This window comes from Acyrthosiphon pisum, chromosome X (assembly GCF_005508785.2).
Source record: "Acyrthosiphon pisum isolate AL4f chromosome X, pea_aphid_22Mar2018_4r6ur, whole genome shotgun sequence".
In the NCBI taxonomy this organism is placed as follows: Eukaryota; Metazoa; Arthropoda; class Insecta; order Hemiptera; family Aphididae; genus Acyrthosiphon; species Acyrthosiphon pisum.
Window position 1 is genome coordinate 63,222,723 of NC_042493.1, and position 23,742 is coordinate 63,246,464.

The 23,742-nt window shown below is 27.2% G+C and overlaps 1 protein-coding gene across 1 annotated transcript in view; it reads right to left on the reverse strand.

Moving 5' to 3' along the window:
* The window catches only part of LOC100169017 (fatty acyl-CoA reductase 1), a 25,053-nt gene extending 1,965 nt beyond the window's left edge, over window positions 1-23,088 (reverse strand). Inside the window, exons 1-6 of the mRNA XM_001949648.5 lie at window positions 22,607-23,088; window positions 8,578-8,837; window positions 1,470-1,721; window positions 1,204-1,349; window positions 1,024-1,136; window positions 742-934 (exon numbers count right to left, since the gene is read on the reverse strand). Coding sequence (XP_001949683.2) covers window positions 742-934; window positions 1,024-1,136; window positions 1,204-1,349; window positions 1,470-1,721; window positions 8,578-8,837; window positions 22,607-22,628 — 986 coding nt within the window. The 5' untranslated portion in view covers window positions 22,629-23,088. The remainder of the gene's footprint in view (window positions 1-741; window positions 935-1,023; window positions 1,137-1,203; window positions 1,350-1,469; window positions 1,722-8,577; window positions 8,838-22,606) is intronic.
* Between the last annotated feature and the right edge of the window lie 654 nt (window positions 23,089-23,742).

Sequence of the window (23,742 nt, forward strand, 5' to 3'; positions counted from 1 at the left end):
GGAGAACTTTGACTGTGAAACGCTGTTTTTATTTTTTTGATATCACTTGTATGAAAAAAGTTCTTACTATTTCAAAAACCATTATTGTTTGTGTTTTTCAAACTTGGAAAACTTTTTTTCATATAAATTATATCAAAAAAATAAAAACAACGATGCATAGCCAAAGCTCTCATTTTTATGTGGTGCAAATCTCGTTTCGTAGTTATGGCTGTAGCTTTCTCGGTTCTTTCCCGCACAAAACAGTTTTTGTTATGTTGTACATTTGCAAGATGGAAACAACACATACGGGTGTAACGTCCTTTTAATAGGTAGGTACTTCACACAACGATTAATTAAAAATTCAAATCAAACGTTATATTAATTTATTAATTACACATTGCCATGCATATTGGATATTAATAGGTTATATTGTATTACAATTATTTGTATGTATGTACTATGATGATTAGTAGGTACAATAAATAATGTCGACAAGGAAATGAGAATTGAGGTGTTATAAAATAATATTACAAGGTTTCGAGTATAGTAAATGATTTATGCAAAATAATAAAGAATATGTATAAATATTTGAACGAATAGGTATATTGTTTAGAAAGTAGTTCCCAATTTTAAAATAGATTCCAAAATAAAAATAATTATAATGGTAGGTGGATTGTAGTTTGTACCAAATAGATATTATATATTTTGTAGAATTTTACAATAATGGTGTTTAGTTGTATGTTGGTCTCATTGTTTACTTACTTGTTGCCTATATAATTCCATGTGAACAGTATTATGCCATTGACGGTTATATCGACTGGTAGATAATCAGCGTAACCTTGATTGTGGCAGAACATTGTACGGATGACTCCTTTACCGGCACCTATCAGCAAGCCCGTCGGTCCATTGATATTGTCTGTCCATCCTGGGAGAGGCTCCTTCCATATCGGTATGACTATAACGGTAACAAACGTAAACGGCGTAAACAAAAACCTATGAGAATTCAAAAATCACAAGCGCATCGTTAATAATAAAAACACTGACCAATGGATGGACGAGCGATTATACATGGCAATCCAGCTTCGATTTGCTCCACCACTAAATGTTCAGAAAGACATTTCGTAAACGCATACGAGTTTGGAAAACTTCCAAGAATCCTGTTGGAAAAGAAAAAAAAAATATTAGGTACAACGCAAAGTGCGATCATTTATTCCAAAAACCCACTCTTTAGATATCGTTTCAACAAAAGGTTCGTCCAACATTTCCATGCTTTGGATTATTTTATGCGGATCGGCTGGCGGTGGATACGCTTTTTCGAATAACACTTTTTCTTCCAAATGGCAGTAAGAAGTCGACACGTACACAAACACCTGTGGTATAGATTTTAAACTCACTTAAACATGGTTGAAATTCAATTCGTTTTTAACGATAGTAATATTATCATGTTGTTGCGGGCAAGCATATTGTTGTGAGCTTGTACAAAATCTTACCTGCAAATTTTTCATTTCCTTGGCCAACTCCAATACCATTTTCGTGCCTCTAGTATTGAGCAAGACAGCTTTCTTCAACGCCTCGTCGAACCGAATGGTGGCCGCGGCATGATAAACGATTTGCACGGTGTCCGCCAACAAACGCCTGTCCGACTCATTAATGGCTAAATTTGGTTCACTCACGTCGCCGGCAATCGGGTATACTTTATTTAACACTTCCACACCCCGTAATTCCTTCAGATAGTCGAATAACTAAAACAGACATAATTTGAGGTGGCTGTTAAAAATTAGATTGTATACGTAATACACGTAAGATCTTTATTCGCGTAATATACCTACATTACCTACATGCAATGATTAATTTGAACCTAAAATCAAATTTTTGTCGGAGTGGTAATAGTACCTAATCAATATGAACTGTTTTTTCATTATATTAAGAGCTATAACTTTACGAGCTGATCTAAAAAAAGTCGCAATTTAAAATACATTACCTATGTTGGTTTAATTTAGTTTTAATGACATACCTAGGAACTGTTGCACGTATTAAAATGTAAAAGCCACATTTATCTTAAAATGTATATTATCATGACTTGGCCGAAATAACATGTTATATTATTATAGCGATGATTAACAAGCATACATAATAATTATGAATATTTTATTTTATCAATCATACAATTATTTAGAATAACTGAAATCTTTAAAACAATTAATATGATACGTACCGTAACTTAAAAGCATAATGATGAATAATAATAAATCAAAGTGTATTTTACTATTAAATGTGTAATTTAAATTTAACAGGACATTTGAAACTATTATCAAGTAATATTTTTCTACGTGCGAGAAGATCATATACGTGGGTGAGCAATAGAAATAGATCTTGTATCATATTGAATTTAAAAAAGGTTACAATTTAAAATACTATTCAATAGAAGTGTTTTTTTTATATATATTATTATAGGCTTATAGTTTAGTTCACTAATACCTGTTTACTTTATAGTGTTTATGAAATTTTAAAATTAAAACTTTAATGATAATATTTATAATTTTATTAACTATATAATAAAATATAACTAATTTACAATTGTCTAAATATACCACTACTCAATAGTCAATAGTTATTTTTTAATTTTTAGACTATATTAGTAGGTATATTATCTTGTGTTTAAGTTTTAACGTTTATAAAATTAAGTCAGGTATAGATAAATTTATAATATGGTACGTATATAGCTTTATATCAAAGTTTCACAACTTTATACCTAGATAAAAAAAATATTTAAAATTATAAATTTAACTTTACGAATTTGCATATTTCTTAGGGAACTGCATAATATTATCTAAATTATGATTTGATACAGATTCGTTTCATACTACATATTACAACACAAATCTTAAAATGTATGGATAACTGGAAAAGTTGCAAATTATTACATGTTTTACCGGATTTAAGTGTTTTTGCATATTATAGATGCTATACATATATGCCTATACATATATGAATTTATACATAATATTAAGCAACAAAAAATGTCTGTTATAAAAAAATCTCATTTAAAAATAGAGTTTTCACGCTCTTTCATGATCATCTTTATTTTGATTCATTCTATAGATTTAATTTTTTTTCAGATTAAATATTAATATTTAATTATAAATAAAAAAATACTATTTTTGAATAATTTTAAAACATAAAATTCTCTTTTTTGTATAATTCCGTAAAATAAGCTTATACTTATAAGATTTTCTACCCTTTAATAATTAATTTGCATAGTTAAGTTCAAAACCTGGGTTATTTATAACTTATGTTCTTGGGAAATGTATACAATTTATCGTAATTCAAACTTAAAATATTTTTGGGCAATTTTTAAAAAAAATATTTCACAAAATATAGTAAAATATTTTATTTTTGTTACCTATAAGTACAATTTATCAGTTATTTATGAGAGGACTGAGGAGGAACTAATTATTATTATAGGATTTTTACTAGTAAGTGTATTTTAATACATTTTGTAATCAGAAAAAATATTATTCTTTACTCTGATTGTTTTTCTTTAATTATTTCAAAATGTTGTACTTTGTTGTTAATATATTAATCAATTTACCTACCCGGGAAGCTCCGAAATAAAACTCAGGATACATGTTAGTCCATTTAATTTGAAATAATTAAACCCGGATATAACTTCAGTATTTATTTCACAGTTGTTTTAATATACTTAATATATATTATACATAGGCGTGCGCACGGGGCGAGCCGGTCGAGCCGGGGCTCGACCAGAATCTTTTTAGGGGCATAGTAAAATGTTTGTCTATACTTATTATAAATTATAATAATATGTTTGAAACTTTTATTTGTAGTGAAAGTGAAATAAAATAACAACTATTTTTGTGTACCTCTACATTAATTTTATTCATCTAACAAAAACATTGTGTACAAAATATGTACTATGATTAAATACATTAATAAGTTGGTTATAATTTATAAATAGTATACATATAAATGGTGTTTATTTAATATTAAGATAAGCCGAGTGCGGACGACCGTAGATACATTGCTCCACGAAAAAACCTATACTTTCAAATAGAAGACCGTAAACAGACTGACCTCTCATTTCTCAATAATCTATTCACTATTCAGTATGTTCAGTTGTTAACTATTTACTGTTGTCACTCAGTCACTACACACTGGCCTGTTAGTGTTTACTGTTTAATAATATTTATATTAAAGTTCGGTGAATTAATATGATGAGACATTATTATAATTAATTTTATTCTTGTCAATATCGGTTGTATTTATATCGTTTTAATTTTAACATTAAAAATATATGTCTAGAAATTAGCACATATTATATGTTGTATGCACGTTTAACTTGATTATATTTTTACATATAAATATTACACTTTTCATATTACACAAAATTTACATTTTACATCAAGAATGTATGTAAATGTGTAAAAAAATAAAAATAGGGGCACTAATTCTATCAGGCTCGACCGGAAAGTCTGCGCACGCCTATGATTTTATATGCCTACTACTATAGTATTTTTTTTAGTTTATGATAAAATGGTTGATTACCATATAAAACTATGTTTGAAATTAATATGTATTCGTTAATTTAACTAAATTGAAGAGTTGTGAACTAATCATTCGTCCTCGTATTTAATTTTGGTATTCTTTATTTATTTGTCCTGTTAATTTAATAGATAATTATAAAATATATTTGTGACTGTTATATGTATAAATATAGGTATGTATGTATTTACATGCGTCATTGATTGTCACAATAAGAACTCTGGACTTCTGGTGCCAAAATTGTTTAAGTGGACCAATACCTATTTATAAAAGATAGTCTCATTTGGATTTTTATTAGATTCTTTGAATGACAAATTAGTATTGTATATATACGCACTTGTACAAATATTTCGTAATGATCTTTACCCAGTGATAGATAAGATACTATCTAAAGCTAGGAACATAATTTGTTTATGATACTAAATTATAATACCCAAAGGTGCATGCATGATACTTGCAATTTTAGAATTATTTTAACAATAGTAGCAATCAAGAACAATAATTTTAAAATATGAGGTGGTTATGGAGAATTGTGATTTCTTACTTAACTCGGCACAAGACCATGTTTTATAATATAATTTAAATAAGTTATACATTTAACATATTATCAGCTTACCATAGTGATATTATTTTAAATAACTATTATAACACATAAAGAAACTAACATAATATATATTATAATAAATTATAAATTATTTCGTAAGTATTTAATATAATATAAACACTGGATGATTTTGAATCAAAGAAATTCAAACCAAAATTACTAGTCTTGAATATAGTAGTAAAGGGCTTTATTTAGGAATTTTCAAAAAACAGGGGCAAAAAAATGTATAGGTAAATTTAAAAACAACTTTCATAATAAAATTAGATAATATGTTTAAAAAAAATAACAATTGAAAAATTTTAATTTTCTTCCTTATTTGTGACACAGAAAATGTTTTGACAACAAATTATATATCATAATAATTAATGGAGAAGGTTAGATCGCTTTTTATTTTTAATACGGCTAGTGAATTTATGCTAATATGCTCATATTATAAATTATCGCAATAAATTACAAAATATAAAATTAATATAATATTAGTTATACGAAATCAGTCAATAAAGTTAAGAGAGAATTAATATAGAAAATATTTTTCAAAAAATTGCTATCTCCTCAAATTCAGATTCCCGTGGAAACAGTCCCCCACCCCTAAACATGTCCGGATGTTCCTAAGTTTAATAGATTATAATAATTTTTGTCAAAAAAAATCAATAAAAAAAAATCATAAGACAAAGTAAATCGTAATAATTTTGAAAAAATCAAATTTTAATAGTTAGACTTAAGTTTGTCGATAGTATTATGTTTACCGTTGACTATAGTAAATACCGCACTTACTATTATAGAAATATCAAATACATATATAATACAATTATTTTTTTACACTCAGAACGGCTTAACTTAATTATCTTATTAATGAAAATGATATATACTAAAATTAACTGTTAAACGCTGTCTGCTATAATAACTAATAAGTTAAAATTAATGTGATAAATCGTGTTACTATAACGTGTGACTAAGAGCAATCAGAATAACACGTATTAGACTATATTATTACACATTCTACAAGCATGATTCGTTAAAATTGGTTAAACATAATTATAGTTGAATGATTGAGCAAATATTTTAAAGAATATTTCGTAACACTATAAATTATCTTTTAGTCTCTTAGGACCTATCCATTTGATATTTTAACTTCATTAGCAGTGTATACACTATAGGAATGTACCTTCTATTATTTACATTATTTGTTTTTCTCAGTACATGTGTCACATATGGATTTTTTTTTATCATAATTCATTGCTACCTAATCGATTATTTTAGGGTCAAAGCTGCCCTAATATTTTCCAAATATTTGTATCATTAATTTAATAGTTAACTTGTAAATTATTGAACTATTTACTTAACACTAAATACAAAAAGTAATACCGACAAAAAAAAATACATAGATAGGACGGTTGCATCCAAAAACTCACACTTTTGATTTCGACCACAAAAATATCGATGGACAAAACCGCACATTTTATTGGTAATGGTATAACTAAACTTAAAGTGTGTTAAAATCGCACACTATTTTGTGTGCTAAATATCGAATAAGATAATAAGATACTATACAATAATCATGCTAACACGTTTTAAGTCCTATTCTTTAGTCACGTATTTAACCGATCTTTTCTTTGTTTTTTAGGAGCACTTGTTTAAATATTTAAATCATGTTTGCATAATATTGTACATATACAATATAAAGTACTATAGTAAAGACCTTTATGGAGTCAAAATCATACGCAATCATAAGTGTGCGGTTTTTGGATACAATAATTATACACATTAATTATATACAATAATTACTAAATATTTTAGAAGTCAACGGATAGGACAGCTTGATCGAAAGGTCTATTGATACTACTTCAAATGTTACTTTTTTTTTTAGATTAATTTATTCGTTTATGTTTAAATTTATCTCTGGGACATTTATACTTATAATGTACCTATGTATGTAAAAATAAATAAAATAATTTTTTTTTCATTTTGGATTAAGTTTATAATTAACACAAAATATATCAATATCTTTTTTCAAAAAAAATACACATTTTATCAGTAACAGTTATCTTCAACAAAACATAAGATAGACATTTTCGGTAGATAATAAGAAAAAACAAATTTTAATATTTATTTATTTGTTTCAGTAGGTAGTATTAGCGTCAATAATGTTTTATGGTGTTTAAGCTCTAATACCTACCCATTAAATATTTATGTATTTTTAATTATAAGTCTTAATCTATTGGTTAAGAGGTTTAATTGATGTTTGAATTGTTTTATTTTTGTTTATAATTGTTTAAAATAAAATTTTATCACTTAAAATCACAAAAGTGGTTATTTAATGATTTCACTTTTTATTTTTATTTTTAATGTTTTCATATTGTGGTAAAATATTGAAAAGAACAATTCAAATGAAAGGTAATCTTTGTTCTTTATTAGGGTACCTACCTACTAATTATGTTTCGATTATATGACCTTTAATTTTATTTAGGAAACTTGTTGATATTAATAGGTAGGTACATCACAATATTATACTGTAAAATCTGTTGGCTAGCTGTTGTAAGTAGTTATTGAATTAAATATTTCAGTTTATTTAGTTTTTGAGACAATACCATATAGGAGAAATCGAATGTGTACACTGCCTAGCCTATAGGCTATTGTATTATAACAATATTCGTATATTGGTATATTATAAAGGTTTTCACTTATAATAATATTTTTTATTATATAAATTCTTAATAACAAGTAAAATTATTAATTGTTAGTATATGTATTTTTATTCTACTACTTCTACATTTGTATGATAACCATTGGTATATCAGTATATGTGCTGTTTTCATAATTCAAACAAAGTTATTTGATTATTAATGAAGAATTGAACCAATTGAATAGATTTTAAGACATAACCTATACATCATTATTGTTCTTTGAATGAATATGAATCAATGAAAATAAATATAGAAAGTAAATTACTGTTTTATCTGCTAGTAATAAAATGCTGTTGTTTGTAAAATATATTCTGTAAGTATTAACTATAATATTATCCATTTACCTCATATTTATATAGCATATAGGTACCAAATGTAGATATATATGCTAATTAATAAACATTTTTTATTATGGTTAATGGTTGTAGGTAGATTATATTTAAAAAAAAAATCTATATTTCTTTACATAATATCATTTAATTTTAAAGTATCAAAGGGTTTTTATAACAATAATTTATATTATTACGTATATTTATTATTAGTAATCGGAGTAATTTTTATCTTAGAAATTATTAAATACCTACAAAAGTTAAATATAATTGTATAAGAAAAGTACTAACGGACAATTGAAAAATGTCAAGACTCTTACAGTTATGGAATTTAAAAATATTTTATAAGCATCCAGTTATTGAAGAAATGAGAAAATAATAAGAATAATAGATAAAAAAAGTATTTTTTTTATTTACTTACCACGGATGAGAAAATAGTTTCCACTCTCTGTTTAGGATTGCTACCTTTTTTTGTTCGGAGTAGCAAATAAATTCTTTCGATGTCTGGACATTTCCTTAAAAGCTTTTCGATTAAAACCTTTCCAAGAAATCCCGATCCACCGGTAATAAAAATGGTTTTGCCAACAAAAGTCTTAGAGACTCGATCCGGAAGATGACTTAATTCATCTGGAAGCACCGGTGGCTTATAATTCAAGAAACGTTCTTCGAACGAATCCATTTCTGAAACAACAAAGAAATTATTAATAATCTTTTGTGTTACGTAAGTATACAATATTAGTTACATAATATTATACTTATGTATGAAAAATATTAATTTATTAGTAACAATATGGTTGAGTGACAGGTTAGTATTTTATTTGTCATCTTTAATATTTTGCGGTGGATGGCAAAGAGAGAAGGGCACTTTTTTAAACTCATTATCAAGGTTTCTAGCTTCAAGGTTTTAAATGGCATATTTTCGTATTAATATATATTCACCAACAAGTAAATTTCTCATAATTTATTTTAGACTTAGCATTATATAATTATGCTTTGCAGTAAGTCATATAATAAGAATAATAGTCGAATATAACCACAATTATTCATGAAACGAGACACATGACAATGGAAGACCATAAACTATATAGTACTATAATCTAGCTTTGCGTAATATTGTTGTAAACAATTATTTATATGTAAAGTTAATGTATGCTCATGTAAGTCGTGTAGGTATTGTAATACTGTTAGATATTAAATTATCAATGTGTAAATTGCCGTGTAAAACTAAGGAGAAATAATATTTCAAAAATTATTTTTAAACGGAATAATAAAGACTTTAGTACAATATTAGTTTATATATTTCAAATATTTATATTCAATCATAGGAATGTGCTCGACTTCTTTTTGGTCTGCATCGGCTGCCAAATATCGAATATTGTGGCCTTTGGGCCCCAGTAAATTTTGCTCCGTAAAATTATATTTCTACAAAATATAAATTATGATATATATATTTAAATGAAAAAAATATTTTTATAGAATGTAATAATACGAATCCTATCAATTAATTATAAAATATGTTTTAAATTGTAATTATTATCAATATCATATCTAAAAATAACTTTTGTTTTTGGCATTATCGACTCGAGCTGAGATGAATGAAAATATTTTGCACGTGCAGTGAGCATTGTTACAGACACACAAACTCTGCTTAAATATGTCATTAGGTAACTACCTAATTGATTTAACATTACGAGTATCGAGTAGTTATACAATAACATACAAGCGGACAAGTAGGTAATCTCTCTGCAGTAAAGCAGATGTCAAGTGCACCTCGTCATTGAGTAGGTCATTGTAATCGATGTGTAAAATATGAATTCAGAGATTAATCAGTGTATATGATGATAAACGATATGTTGATAGCAATAATTCACGAGTCATAATTTTGACGGATTTCGTCTTATTTGTTACTATATAATTTCGATATTTTCTTAATTGCTGTAAGAAAAGTATATGAGGAACATATATTAATCAAATACATTAATATTTATTTGTATTTAATGTTTAAGCTGAAAAATTGTATCATACATAAGTCAAATAAAGACTACATATAATGTCAAAAATTCCAAATGTCTATAAATAGCTTAAAAAGAGCCAAAATATTTACTAAGAATTGATCATGTCTTGGAAAGTTGGAAGTGTAAATTTTACATATATTTTTTCTATTGCATGTCTCTATGGTCATTCATTTTTTTGAATTACAACAAAAAAACAAAAATAGATTTTGTCAAAAACTAGTTTTGCGTAAGAATTTCTTTTTTTTCATTTCTTTTTTTTTATTTTTCCAGGCTAAATTGAAAATTCGGAGAAATTGTTTACTTTAGACACCCCAAAGTCCTAAACTAACAACCAGATCAGACTTCCTACCAGTAACCATCCTCAAAGTTTATGATTGGAACATTTTTTCTACAAGAAATAGTCTTCCAACACAAAAATAATTGGTCCTTATACGATTCTTGCTTATTTAATATCATACTTATATATTATTAAAAAACGACTTAATCAAGGTACAGGTATCTAAATGTTCGATACCCAGAAAATACTATATCATATACTCGTATTCATATGTAAGATATATATTTTATTTTAGATTATGTTCGTAATGAGGGAGCTAGTGGTTTTACAAAGATGTTTAATTTTTTTTATTCTGTAAACAAAATTTTTATCAGAAGGAGTGCTTAGACTTCAACATATAGTATCCTATCTTTTATAAAATTGGATCAAGGTGGTACTTTAGAGAGGTCATTTTTTGATTTTCTCAATAGTTTTTTAACGCCACGGGAAAAACCATTAAAATACCATATTGCTAAGCTATTTTTTTCTGAATGTTTGTTTATCACCATAAAAGCGAATACAATTTTAAAATAATTGCTAAAAGATAGAGATATATACGCTACATTTTGCATTCTTCTTTAATTGTGGCAATGGCGTATATAAAAGCATCTTTTTAATATAAGTAAGAACTCTAAATCCAATATAATAATAAATTGTTTGGACAATATTGTATATCATCGAATACCTACTACCACATTTAAAAGGAAATATTTGTAGAATACCACCACCAATGTAGTTTTTGATTTTAAAAGTACACCCCACTGCCAGAGACTGGAACCGAACATAAAAGAACCGGTTATGGAACTGAAATCTCAACAATTTTAAGAACCAGAACCGGAACCGAAACCTTTATTTTAATAAATAAAGTACCAGAACTGAACCGGAATTTTTAAATTAAATAGGTTCTTCTAGGTTCAAAAATAAAAAATAATTTTATTTGTCATAATTTAATGGTATTACTGTTTTGTGTATAAACTATGTATGATCATATGAGTTTTCTTATATTTCTCATACTATTAATTAAACCAGCATTCCAGATAGGTGTTTAACTATTATACTATTCGATACCGAAATTATTTGAAAACGATACCTTTATTTTTTTTTTATCAAAATACCGGAACCGAACCGGAACAGTTATTTTATTTTTGGAGAACCAGTACCGGAACTGATACCGATAAATTCAAAAGGTTCCAGTCCCTGTCTACAGCTGCTACTATTTTCCTTCATTATAAATTAAAATAGATATTTAAAATGATTAAATATCTACTCATATGAGGGTGCGCATTGTAAGTAGGTACAGAGAGTACATTTTCACATCCAGCACATCATGATGGGTGCTTTTACATTATTATATTAATTTAGTAATTCAAGTCCTTTTATCGTAAATAATTATTGTACATTTTAACATTCCAGTTGAAATTCTCCGTGCACTTACACACAATGAGCAAAAAAATACACAAACAATTTTAATGTTAGTTGTATTATTATTATTATTTTTTTTTTATATATTAATTAAGGTAAATAACACATTAAATCTATATTCTTAAGTTTTCTGGATTATTCAAAAGCTAACATCGTGATGTCATGGATTTTAATGTGCTTTGTAATTCTTATTTCCTATGTTGTCTTTGTATAATTTCAAACTTTTAAAACAAATTTGAATTAAATTGAATGTTTAGTTTTTAATTATCATAATCACGAATATGTTTATGTTATACAAATAATAAGGTACCTAATAATTATTATTATGTTAATTTAAACGCTGTTTGCCCATATATATACGTATAGGTACGTCAATACTTATAATGCATTTAATATGCACTTATGTAAAACATAATCATTAGGTAATGAATAATATTAAATATTAAACTAATATTTACCTAGTTCTTAATTCATATAACTGTAACAATTGTAACAATTTGAATGTATTAACTTTGTAATAACAGTCTTTTGTTATTTACATTGTTAAATTATTTTCAGTTATGCGTGAATCAATAATAATAGTTTATACCTGCGAACAGAATATGTTATATTATATTGGGCATAGTGAGCATTATTAACTCGCTCACCTCATCTCTAATCTTGTTTTTTTTTAACAGATTGTATAGGTAGCAATTTATACAAATAATTTCATACAAAAATTAAAATAGGTACAATTTTACAAAAAAGATAGGTAGGTACTATGAAAAAAAACATTATTGGGGCACGCATGGGACATGTTAAAAAAAATTTATTTCCTCACTATTTGCTTAGGATATTAAGATATATCGATATATTTAAGTTATAATTATTACCAGAACATAATTTAAATATTGTGTTTTCTTTAAAGTTCCGTTGACCATCATGATATTTTGATGATATTTTAATTGGATATAATGGTATAAATTTGTGAATACATAATTATTATTATATTAATAATAACATCTTAAAAGTGGTTCTGTCTTAGTCACTAACTTTCACTAGGCACCTACCTATTATTTTGTTACAGTTTAAACGCATGAGAACTAAAGAACATTTATACAATCATCAATAGGTATACCTAATACCACGATTCCACGATGGTATAGCAACGAAATATGAATATTATAATTTTTACTCATTTTATAGACTACCTATAATTATAGAAAATATTTTAAAATTAGATGACATTATTGATAAGTTACATTATTAACACAATTATTTTAGCTGTATACCTACTTACCTATTGGATAATAAACTTGTTATTAATTGCTAATAATTATATGGTGAAACATTAACCTGTAATATGCAAAATACAATACTGTATAGTACCTATATATGGGAAAATGAAAAGTTTGTAATCTTAATAGTGTTATGTTTTTTTTTTTAATTTGTATTCGTTTAAAGGAAGTATTGCTAGAGTGATACACTGACCAAATATAATATTTGTATAAAGTAACGTCTGCGGTATGTGATCCGACGGTCTGTCCTATATTTTGGGGTCATTATATTATTATACTGATCTCTATTATAGGTATATCTATAACTGCCTATACGACAGCGCAGAGCATCGCCTATATTATAAAATAGTTTGTCGTGTTTCCTATTTGCTTTCACCCATTGTTGGGTTAAACGAGAATAGAAACGAGACAAAAACAATATACATAATAATAATATGCCCACTAGTTATAATAGTCTTAGTGTAACGAACCGGGACGTCTATAGGCATACGACTGTGAACCGACTCGCACGAATTCGTGAAATGTTACGCGCAGAAGCCACTGGCCAGGCGAGGTATCGATAAACATATTATATAATAACGACAAACGAAAGAAAATAACAGAAGAAGAAAAAAAAAATAGTGGAATCAGATAACAAAATGGTATCGTTAACAGCCAACGACTGTGTGACTGACGGAACGCCAAATCTGGACTCGAAAAGAGCGTTCGTATAATAACGATCATTGCGCGCGCTCATTATTAGGTATATACCCATATAACATATACCATACGCGCGGTACCTACCTACATAATAATAATAATATACGAGTAGGTACGATTTTGTAGAATAATATAATAATATTGTGCGCGCGATCGTTGGCGGTAAGAGAAAGTCTGTCGGGGTGACGCGAGTCACGCGTGTTATTCAATGAAATCCTTACCGGGCTCGTAATACGTATGGGCACGCACAATGAACAACATCGTGTTACCGGAAACCGGGTAAGATACACCGGTTTATTTCTGGTCGTATCGGAAATAATATAGTAATAAGAATAATAATAATAATATATAATATTATGAAATAACACATTGATATTAATACGACGGGCACACGCACGCCCGTTTAGAAATACCAGCTAATACCGGATAGTATAATATAGTGATGTGCTCATTTACCGCGGTTAGGGAAACAATTCTGTCGCAGTAATACCTAGGTAATAAGTTATTAAATATCAAGGACGTTTCTCCTTCACTTAATAGTTTATTTATTATTACAGGCATACGATTTGAGCTATCTAATGGCGGTTTACAGAAGATCGGTTTGTATTTGGATGTAGCTATTATAATATATTAGAAGTTAACCTACCTATAGTGCGTTTTTTTGTTTGAACATTTGTCGCTAGGAACACTGTTTTGGTTTTTATTATTATATTCACTCTCAAACACAAGTAATTTTTTGATTGTTCGAAATCTTTCGCTTACCCACTTGTAAGCGATAGAACATTTCAAAATATTGCATTATATGCATTGCAAATATTCTCGAATGTCCTTATAATAATTTATATCGGTATAGTAATATTATCCTAGGAAAGATACAGCTTTTTTTTTTTATAAAAATTGCCTATACCTATTATTATTGTACAATAAGTAAAAACGACATATTGACCTATTAACACGAATTCAATAATAATAAACTTTTACCAATGTTAATATATGTTTGGATAATATAAGTGATATAACGTTTGTAGTGTACCTATTGCATATTTGCGTGTAAATATAAATTATTCGTTATAGGTATAGTATACCTACTTATATAATGACATAGTAAATTATATTAGTTTTAAAAAGGTATCAATAACGTTCTAGGCTATAAACAGTAGTTCTTACAAACATATATTTTCTAGAACGTTATGAATTTATGATCTTAAAATTTATTCTGGTTATTTTTAATTCATGCGTATGCCAGATTTAACAGTTGAAATCAACATTATTGTACTACCTATTGATAATATCTACAATCTACATACATTTCTGCACGCCCAACAGTCGAACAAGATTTTTTCTGTTTTTTTGTTGAATAATTTATAACATATACTGAGATTAAGACATATTATACTTAATCCAATTAATTTCTCCAAAAAAAACAAAAAAATAAAACAAATATGATGATTTATGACCGAAAAATTTGATTGTAATTTAAAATGTGTATAGGTACATTATTCAGTACATTTACCTATACTAAACGGCTTTATTGTTTTAAATCGTACACATATTCTGAACTTAATTACTATATGGATTGAGTACCTGTATAAAATAAAACCAATTCGTGCAGCTTTCTTTATTCTCCATGAATTATATTATAACAAATTTAAATAACGTCATATTTATAATATAACTGTCGTAATTTCGTGACTTCGGGGGACTCCAGCCACTTAAAAAATTTTACTTGCACCCACGTACATAATATCAGAGGCGTATTTATAAATAAAGCATACGAAGGGGCTATAGTTACAAAAATATGCACCTCTATGAGAGATATGAATAGATCTAGAATTAGGGGGACGCACTTTGCTCGAAATAATAAGATACTTAAGGCCTCTACAAAGTATTAAAGCAAGTATAACTTTAAAATGTGTGCCTAACCCCAACTGCCACCGGGTATCCGCAACCATCAACTACCCATACAGTTATAATTAATAGTTAATTATTAATTATTAGTTAATATTTTGTATTAATATGCATATGTGTATATACTGAGAATCAGCGTTATTAAAATTCGTCAACATTTTTTTTTTCTTTACGAGGAGACAAGAGTGCTTAAATATTGTATTTTTACATCACAAGTCCCTCTTTATATCGTTATATAAGTATACCATATACTAATAACCTAACTAATGAAATTTATTGTCACTTATTTTTGTCTAGTAATCATTTTAAAAATTTGATCATATTTTACAACAACTAGGTACCTACTTGTATTTCTTGTACTTTTTAATGTATGAATGTATGACTTTTGAATGTGACTATTCAGTATATTTGATCTGTAATAAATCTACAGTATATTACGACAATAGAATCACACACTAATACACAATATTATTATACTGTCTACAATTCTAATTTATCATTCATCATTCCGATATATAACAGTTAAGGGGCATGAACAAAATATTATTACAAGTGAGTGCCTACATATATAGGCACCTAGATTGGTTCCTAATTGGTCTTTTAAATTCGGTAACTTTGATTTATTGTCGATGTAAAACATAAAGTGCCTATTCGCTATACACACCTAATTCGGAGTATGTTATTCAATAATGTGAAGAAATGAATCATGACCCGAATGGTTATTTATAAAAGTTAGGTACCGACCTGCTGTCATTTAAAAAATAAAACAAATTTCATGATAGTATAATATTATTTTTAATTTGTGGAAAATAATAAAATATTTTAATAATATTATTAGTATGTATTTTGTTTATTGATAATATTAAATAATGTCTATAATATTAAATTACTGAAGTACCCATTTATAAAAAAATATAGACTTATTTTTAATAATTTTTAAATTGCATGTGAACAAAATATTAAATACGGGTTCTAAATTATCCTTTATTGTATACTATAGACATAAGTAATAATATTTTTTTAATTATAAATACTCATAGTACAGATTTGAAATAATTGGATACCTACTCAGTAATAATAACCAATACGCTGCCATAGTATATCATAGTATGATAAATTATATAAATAAATGAAAATGTATTTAAAGTTTCAACCATCAACAGCCTTAACTATTAACTAGAATCATGGTAGTATATGAGGTATATATTCAAACTAACAATTGAATAACCTTTAATATAGTGAATATGTGAAATACCTATAGGAATATTTTCTTAATAACTAAAAGGATATTCTAGTATGACGTAATATTAAAATTATATAATAATATGATACATTAAAATAACGATTATGAAATTTAGAAAGAGATTTATCATAAAGTCGCACTACTGAAATTAGTAATTATTAAGATAGGTAGATGAGAGTTATATTTATATTTTACATATTTTAATAGAAATTACGGTCCAACACAAGTACGTCCTAAAGGTAATAGTTAGGTAGGTACTTAGAAACTCATCAAATACCTGTTATATTGACGCTAGGTGCTTAATATATTGCCTTAAGTTATGTAATTTTATTAGATATCATAGTTTTTGGAAGAGATTTCTATTCAATTTTTCCTGCAGTACAGTATACATAGGTACTAGATGTTAGGTAAGTCCTAGTTCACTTTCTGAATGTAAATTTTAATAAATAAGCATATTATGACAATGATTTGTTCGTAGTCACAGGGCTTGCATTTGAAAAAAAATCCGTTTTATGTTATTTAAAATTAAAACGTTAAACAATTTTTGCGTTTATCGTTATTTAGAATTAAAACGTTATACAAGTTTTGCGTTTATCATTATTTAAAATAATGTTAATACCTATTAAATTTAAAAATAATAATTAAAGCATGTAGGTAATGGTCCGGGTACGGAATATAATATAATCAATTATTAGATTGTTTGCATGAAAAAAATGTTTCTACGAAACCAATAGACCTTTTAAATAAATAGATTTTTAAATATTTAGTTTTGCGTTATTTTTCCTTCAATGATATTCTATAAATTACGTTTTGCGTTATTTTTCGTTTAATGATATTCTATAAATCACGTTTTGTTTAATAATATATGATATATTTTGTTAATCGTTATGTTTTATTTTGTGGTATTTAATTATTTTTGATTATCACTTTCCGTTATAATAACGTTTACAAATTTCAATCGTTTTTAGTCATATATTATAACGTTATTACTTATTATCATAACGTTATTATAACGTTTGCAAACCCTGTTTTTACTTCCTAGATCAACTATATAAATATATTTTTTGATATGTCTGTTAATTTTACTAAAGTAAGAACTTCAATAGTATTTAAATCGATTTTATAATAATACTAAATTACAGTTAAGTTTAACTGACTTTGAAGTAAAAGAACTCAAAAGGGATATTAATTCATAACATATTTCTTAAAAAAAAAAAAAGTTAAGAATAATTAGGTGTAACGTTTATACAGAATATAAATAAATATATATACTAACCCACCAATTTTTATGTGTATTTTGTGGGTGTACCTGATATAACAAAATAATTATATAGGAAATTGATTAAAGACGAGTAAATGTATTAGTTTTTTTCACATTCTTTGCTGGGTTATGAAACACGTGTAATTTGAGATAAATATCTATGAACATTTTAAGTTTAATAAAAAACTTATACAGATACAGATTTATAAAATTTACAAAAAAAAAAATATTAAATATTCATTCACCGTGAAATAATTTAAGTTTATTTTGAGACCTGTGTTCTGTAACAACAAGAAAAAAATGCAGTCCTTAAAAGCGTTACATTTTTAACGTTTATTCAAATATATTTTCTATTTTTGTTTAAAATTCACTGTTCGTTGCAATGTGTGTATACTTGCCTTATATTATAGGTGGGTAACTGATAATTCAAAAAATGTATTTGTTTTTCACATTATTTTTCTCTATAACGATGATGCTTTCTAATTTTGCTCATTTTACAATATTGTTACATAATTCAATTTACAAATATTTTTATGGTTCCTTAATACAACAGTAGGTACAGCATATAATTTTATGATATGATGAATCTAAAATTACCTATGGCTGTTTTGTATCATTAGGGAGATTTCACGCGCAATAATTATAATATACATGTGTTGAATGTTAATTATTATTTAGCTAAAACAAAACGCGTGTACCTTAATATTTTCGCAAATTTTTTTTCATGTTATTTTTGTGTAATTATACTTTCTAAAATTAAATAGACTCTGCGTCGAAATCTATTGTATTTGCTTATAATCTGCATAACATGACCAAATACCCTAGGTATGTATAATTTCAAGTTTCATCTCAGAAGATCCTAATATGGAATTCACTTCATTTCCTATAAAAGTGAGTCGATAAAATTTCGTTTACAAATATGATCGATTAGTTTTACTATTTTTGTTTTATAAATCTGTAGCATTGAATAATATTGTTTTATAGTTTTTGAGTTATTCAATTACTTATAAAGCTAACGATAAGTACTTGAGTTATTCACCATCTCATAGATTGCAATAGTCTTCTCTCTTTGGATTCCGTGAGTAGATTTCAGTGTAGCTATAAACCTACTGATTTCAATCTGTAGAACGTGATGTCGCTGTTATGTTAGGTTATATGATAGTTATAACAGATATGTATTGTTATAACGTCCACTTGAGTTGGTAATCATATTATTTATAATTAAAAATCGGAGTGGTCGTTAAGTTAAAAGCTTACATTTAAATTAGATAGTTGTTGTTGTACATATAAATCATGTTTACATACTTCATGATAGTTATCATTGAGATTTTTTTCACTTCCTACCTGGTTTTATCAAAATAATTATTTTCTTACCATGATTATAATTTATAATATTATTTTTTAAACATACATAAAACGATTAGTTTAATTTGATAGAATTTCCATGTCATCAATTAAATTTTGTCTGCACTTATGTACAAGTGAGTACTATACGTCATCACATACACATTAGTACATAATCGATGACAACTCTAATCAAAATCTTTTGAAGTGTCTACGTCGATGAGAATAGGGGTTAAATGCTTAATTATTTGTTGTTATTATATTATAAATGACTTAATAGAACTTATATTACTATAGAATACTATAGAATAATATTTAGTATACTTGTTTACAAAAAAGTCACTATCAATTATTATTTATTAGCATAAAAAATAATAAAAATATAAAATACATTGATAACTATATATCAAACGTACAATTGTAATGTTATATTTAGTTATAATATTATTCCATACTAAACCAACAGACAGGTACAAATTCAAAAAATGCAAAATAATTTTAATGTAATATATTCAAATTTCACACAAATTAATTTTAACTTATTTAAACAATTAATATAGAATTTAAGACAACGCTATATTTAATCTGAAAATGTTGAATAAAATAACATTTAGTTTTCTACTAATGATACTTATAGGTTTCAAATCAAAAAATATAAATGTAAAAATAAGAATTCATTTTAACGATACGGTTGTGGATTATGGACTATACGACTATATTATAGGAGTGTGTGGAACGATTCTAAATTATAATGTCATTATGTATGTGTTCCTGAAGTAGTCTATAACCACTATCAATCGTATTAGAAGAAAAAAGCCTAGTTACCAATCAAACGTTTAAAATCTTTTTTATCAACAAATTTTTATTTAAAATAATTATTCTTTTATAGTAATTGAACATATTATACCTTTTGTCAATTTGTAAATTGGTAATAATTTTAAAAAAAAAATGAAGAATTAAAATAAATGATATAAAATAACAGGTTTTTAATATTAATCAATTATGACTTTATAATTAAGCCCGTAAACGTAATCATCTAAAATAGCTTATTTAAGAACGTTTTGACAATCTATTTGAAAACATAATTACTTATTATTACGTAGTAAACGCTTTAAAATAAAAAATTATTTTTAAACATTTAATGAAGCGATAACTAATTATTAAAATATATTATATATTATAATGTTGATAATAATATTATTATTTCCCTTTCAAAGTGGGTTATATTAGATGATTACCAAAGCACATTGGTTATTATTTAGTAGTTATTTATATAGAATGTTGGCTTATATTATAAAATTATAAATTTTTATACTATATAGGTAGAAGGTATTGGAGTTAAAAATCAAATATCCTATTAGCTCTGTGTAGGTGCGTAATTAAAAATGAAATTCAGTTATAAATTAATTAATCAAAATTTTAAATTATTTTTTCTAAAACCTTTAAGATTTACACAACTCTATTTTTCACGAAATATATTTTTTTTATATAAGCTTTAAACTGGGTATACCGAGTTATTTTTAATGATCTTACCTAGTTTGTTTTCATGAATAAATATTTTTCCAAACAATTTTACACATTTTTAGAATAATCAATGGAGCAATCGCTTAAGTATTCCTTTTTACGATAGAATATAAATATAAACATAGATATCCCCTCGATTTCAAATTTTTTTTTTTTGTTATATATGTACTATAAAAAAACTTTTTTAGTGTTTAATCATGACGGATTACGGTAACAAGCATAGCGTATGTAGTTTTCACAACAAAAAATAGTATAAAAAACAGACATAAATCTTATTATTTAAGTAGTTATATATTACTCGTAATGACCACATCTAATGAGTTAGGACTATTGAGATAAAACCATACATTTTAGAATAAAAAAAAATGAAACAGTTTCTGGGTTTGAAAATGTTATTTTCCGGTTACTTGATGATTTACAACTAACTACTTACCTACTTATTTGTTACTAATTAGTTATTACCTTTCATAGTTTCATATATAATGTGATATTATTTTTGTAAACATAATGCAGTTGCTTATCGATTATTGATACAGTTAGTGTACCTATCTACTTCTTATACTGGTTTAAATACACTTTTCACTTCTCAACACATTGTTTAGACTTTATGAATAACATATAGGTAGGTAAATTTCAGAAAATAAAATAACTATAACATATTTGACCTAATATTTTGCCTAGTTTCTCAAATGTTCATGATAATCCATGTGTTATTTATATTATATTTGAAATATACCTATATATATCCATGGGTTATTTTATACTCACAACCAATAGGTACCTAACCTAACCTACCTATCTACTACAATAATAATTACAATATTGGTCTAGGACAATATAATTGCACACTAGCATTATATTATGTTATAATATCAATACTACCTATAGGGTTTTGCTTGGTTACAATATTTTTACATAGGTAAAAGAAAAAAAGACTTTACATATCGCACAAATTATATCATTGCTTTGTATGGTTGTATTGTAATACTCGCGAAAAGAAAGGTTTCCCGCGCAATACAATTTACGTCGTATACATCTCATCGGCTGAAATGATCGTCCTATAGGTAAATTCAGTACCTAATCACTATATCGTATGTTTCCAATATTTAGCAAAGTGTATAACAATAATAACATAGTATGAGACTAGAAAATACTACGCCGCAAAACGCCCCCGTGTGGTTGTGGTAATATTTACTGTGACTTATTGAACCTGACTACGATGGGAGACTGGATGTGACTGGAGATCAGAACTCCTATATTAGTGTATTGTTATCAGGGAATAAATAAATGCAAAACAAAAAAAAATTTAAAACCACCGTACTCGTAACTTTTATAGAAAAATTGAGTTTGGGCCAAAATAAATAATTACCTAGGTACCTAATAAATAAATAAATAATAAATGCGATTAACAGACAGCATGCGTGGTGCTTCAATAACTTACCTGCGGCTGTGTACTTGGGCATCTCGGAACCGCGCACCTGCTACACCTAATAATAATAATATAGTCTTCGGACCGTCGAAATCGATGTCGCGAGTAGGTATATTAAAATATGAAGTGAATGAGCGACGTAATATTTGTCGAACTAAGACCGATTGACAACAATTTTGCGTGTGTGGTGCGATTGTTGTCGACGGCACGGATCACTGTGGCGGTCTGGTGCTCGTGTGTAGGCCGTCGCAGACTCTTGGACGTTTCCAAAAGAAAGTTGAAACGCCTAGTGAGTACGGTGTATAATTATTATATTATTATCACCGTGTGTAATACCGCGATCGGGGGAACCGCGGTCGGACCAGGCGGTGGAAGAGACGAAACGTTGGAGGGGAGTCCCCGCTCGGAATGGGGTGTCGATATAGGTACCTCGGTATACCTACAATAACACTACGATAATATTATTAAACATTCGTATGCGTGCAGTATAATAAAGTGTCGTCGTCGTATTATTACTGTGTCGGTAAAACAAGAGGTCGCGCCGCGTCTGTATACCTGTACGACGCGGTTGTTGTCCGTCTCTCTCCCTCTCACTTTGTCTCGCTCTTCTCTCCGGCTGCGGTTATAACCTTCCGCCACCGGACCAGTGTAATTGAACAAAACGCGTAATGCGTTCGTCGTGCTCACATATTATAATGGATGTTATTATACACGCCGTATATATAGGTATGTATGTTTGTGTGCGTATATGTTTAATAATATTATTATACGTATCTCGCAGCACGGTTACGTAAACCGGTGCGGCGGTGCGTATTTAGACGGTGTGTGCGGCTTGCGTGACGAAATGTGCGAAAACGAGGAAGAGTCATGAAACGTGGAAATAACACCGAAATAGCGAATACCTATACATCAATGCGCCGGCGGTCGAAATAACAGAAAACAATCGTTAGAAAACCATAGGTCGCAACACAACTACTACGCAAATAGGAACAAATGTTCGGTAGGGATTTAGCTGGCCACAACCTCTCATGATTTTTCGATAATCTTCGGTATAAACAAAATACGCGTGTGTGTGTGTGTGTGTAAGCGATCAACAGTCAAGTCTATCGAACTTGTGGTGCTGACATTTGGTACACTGCAGGTCAGTG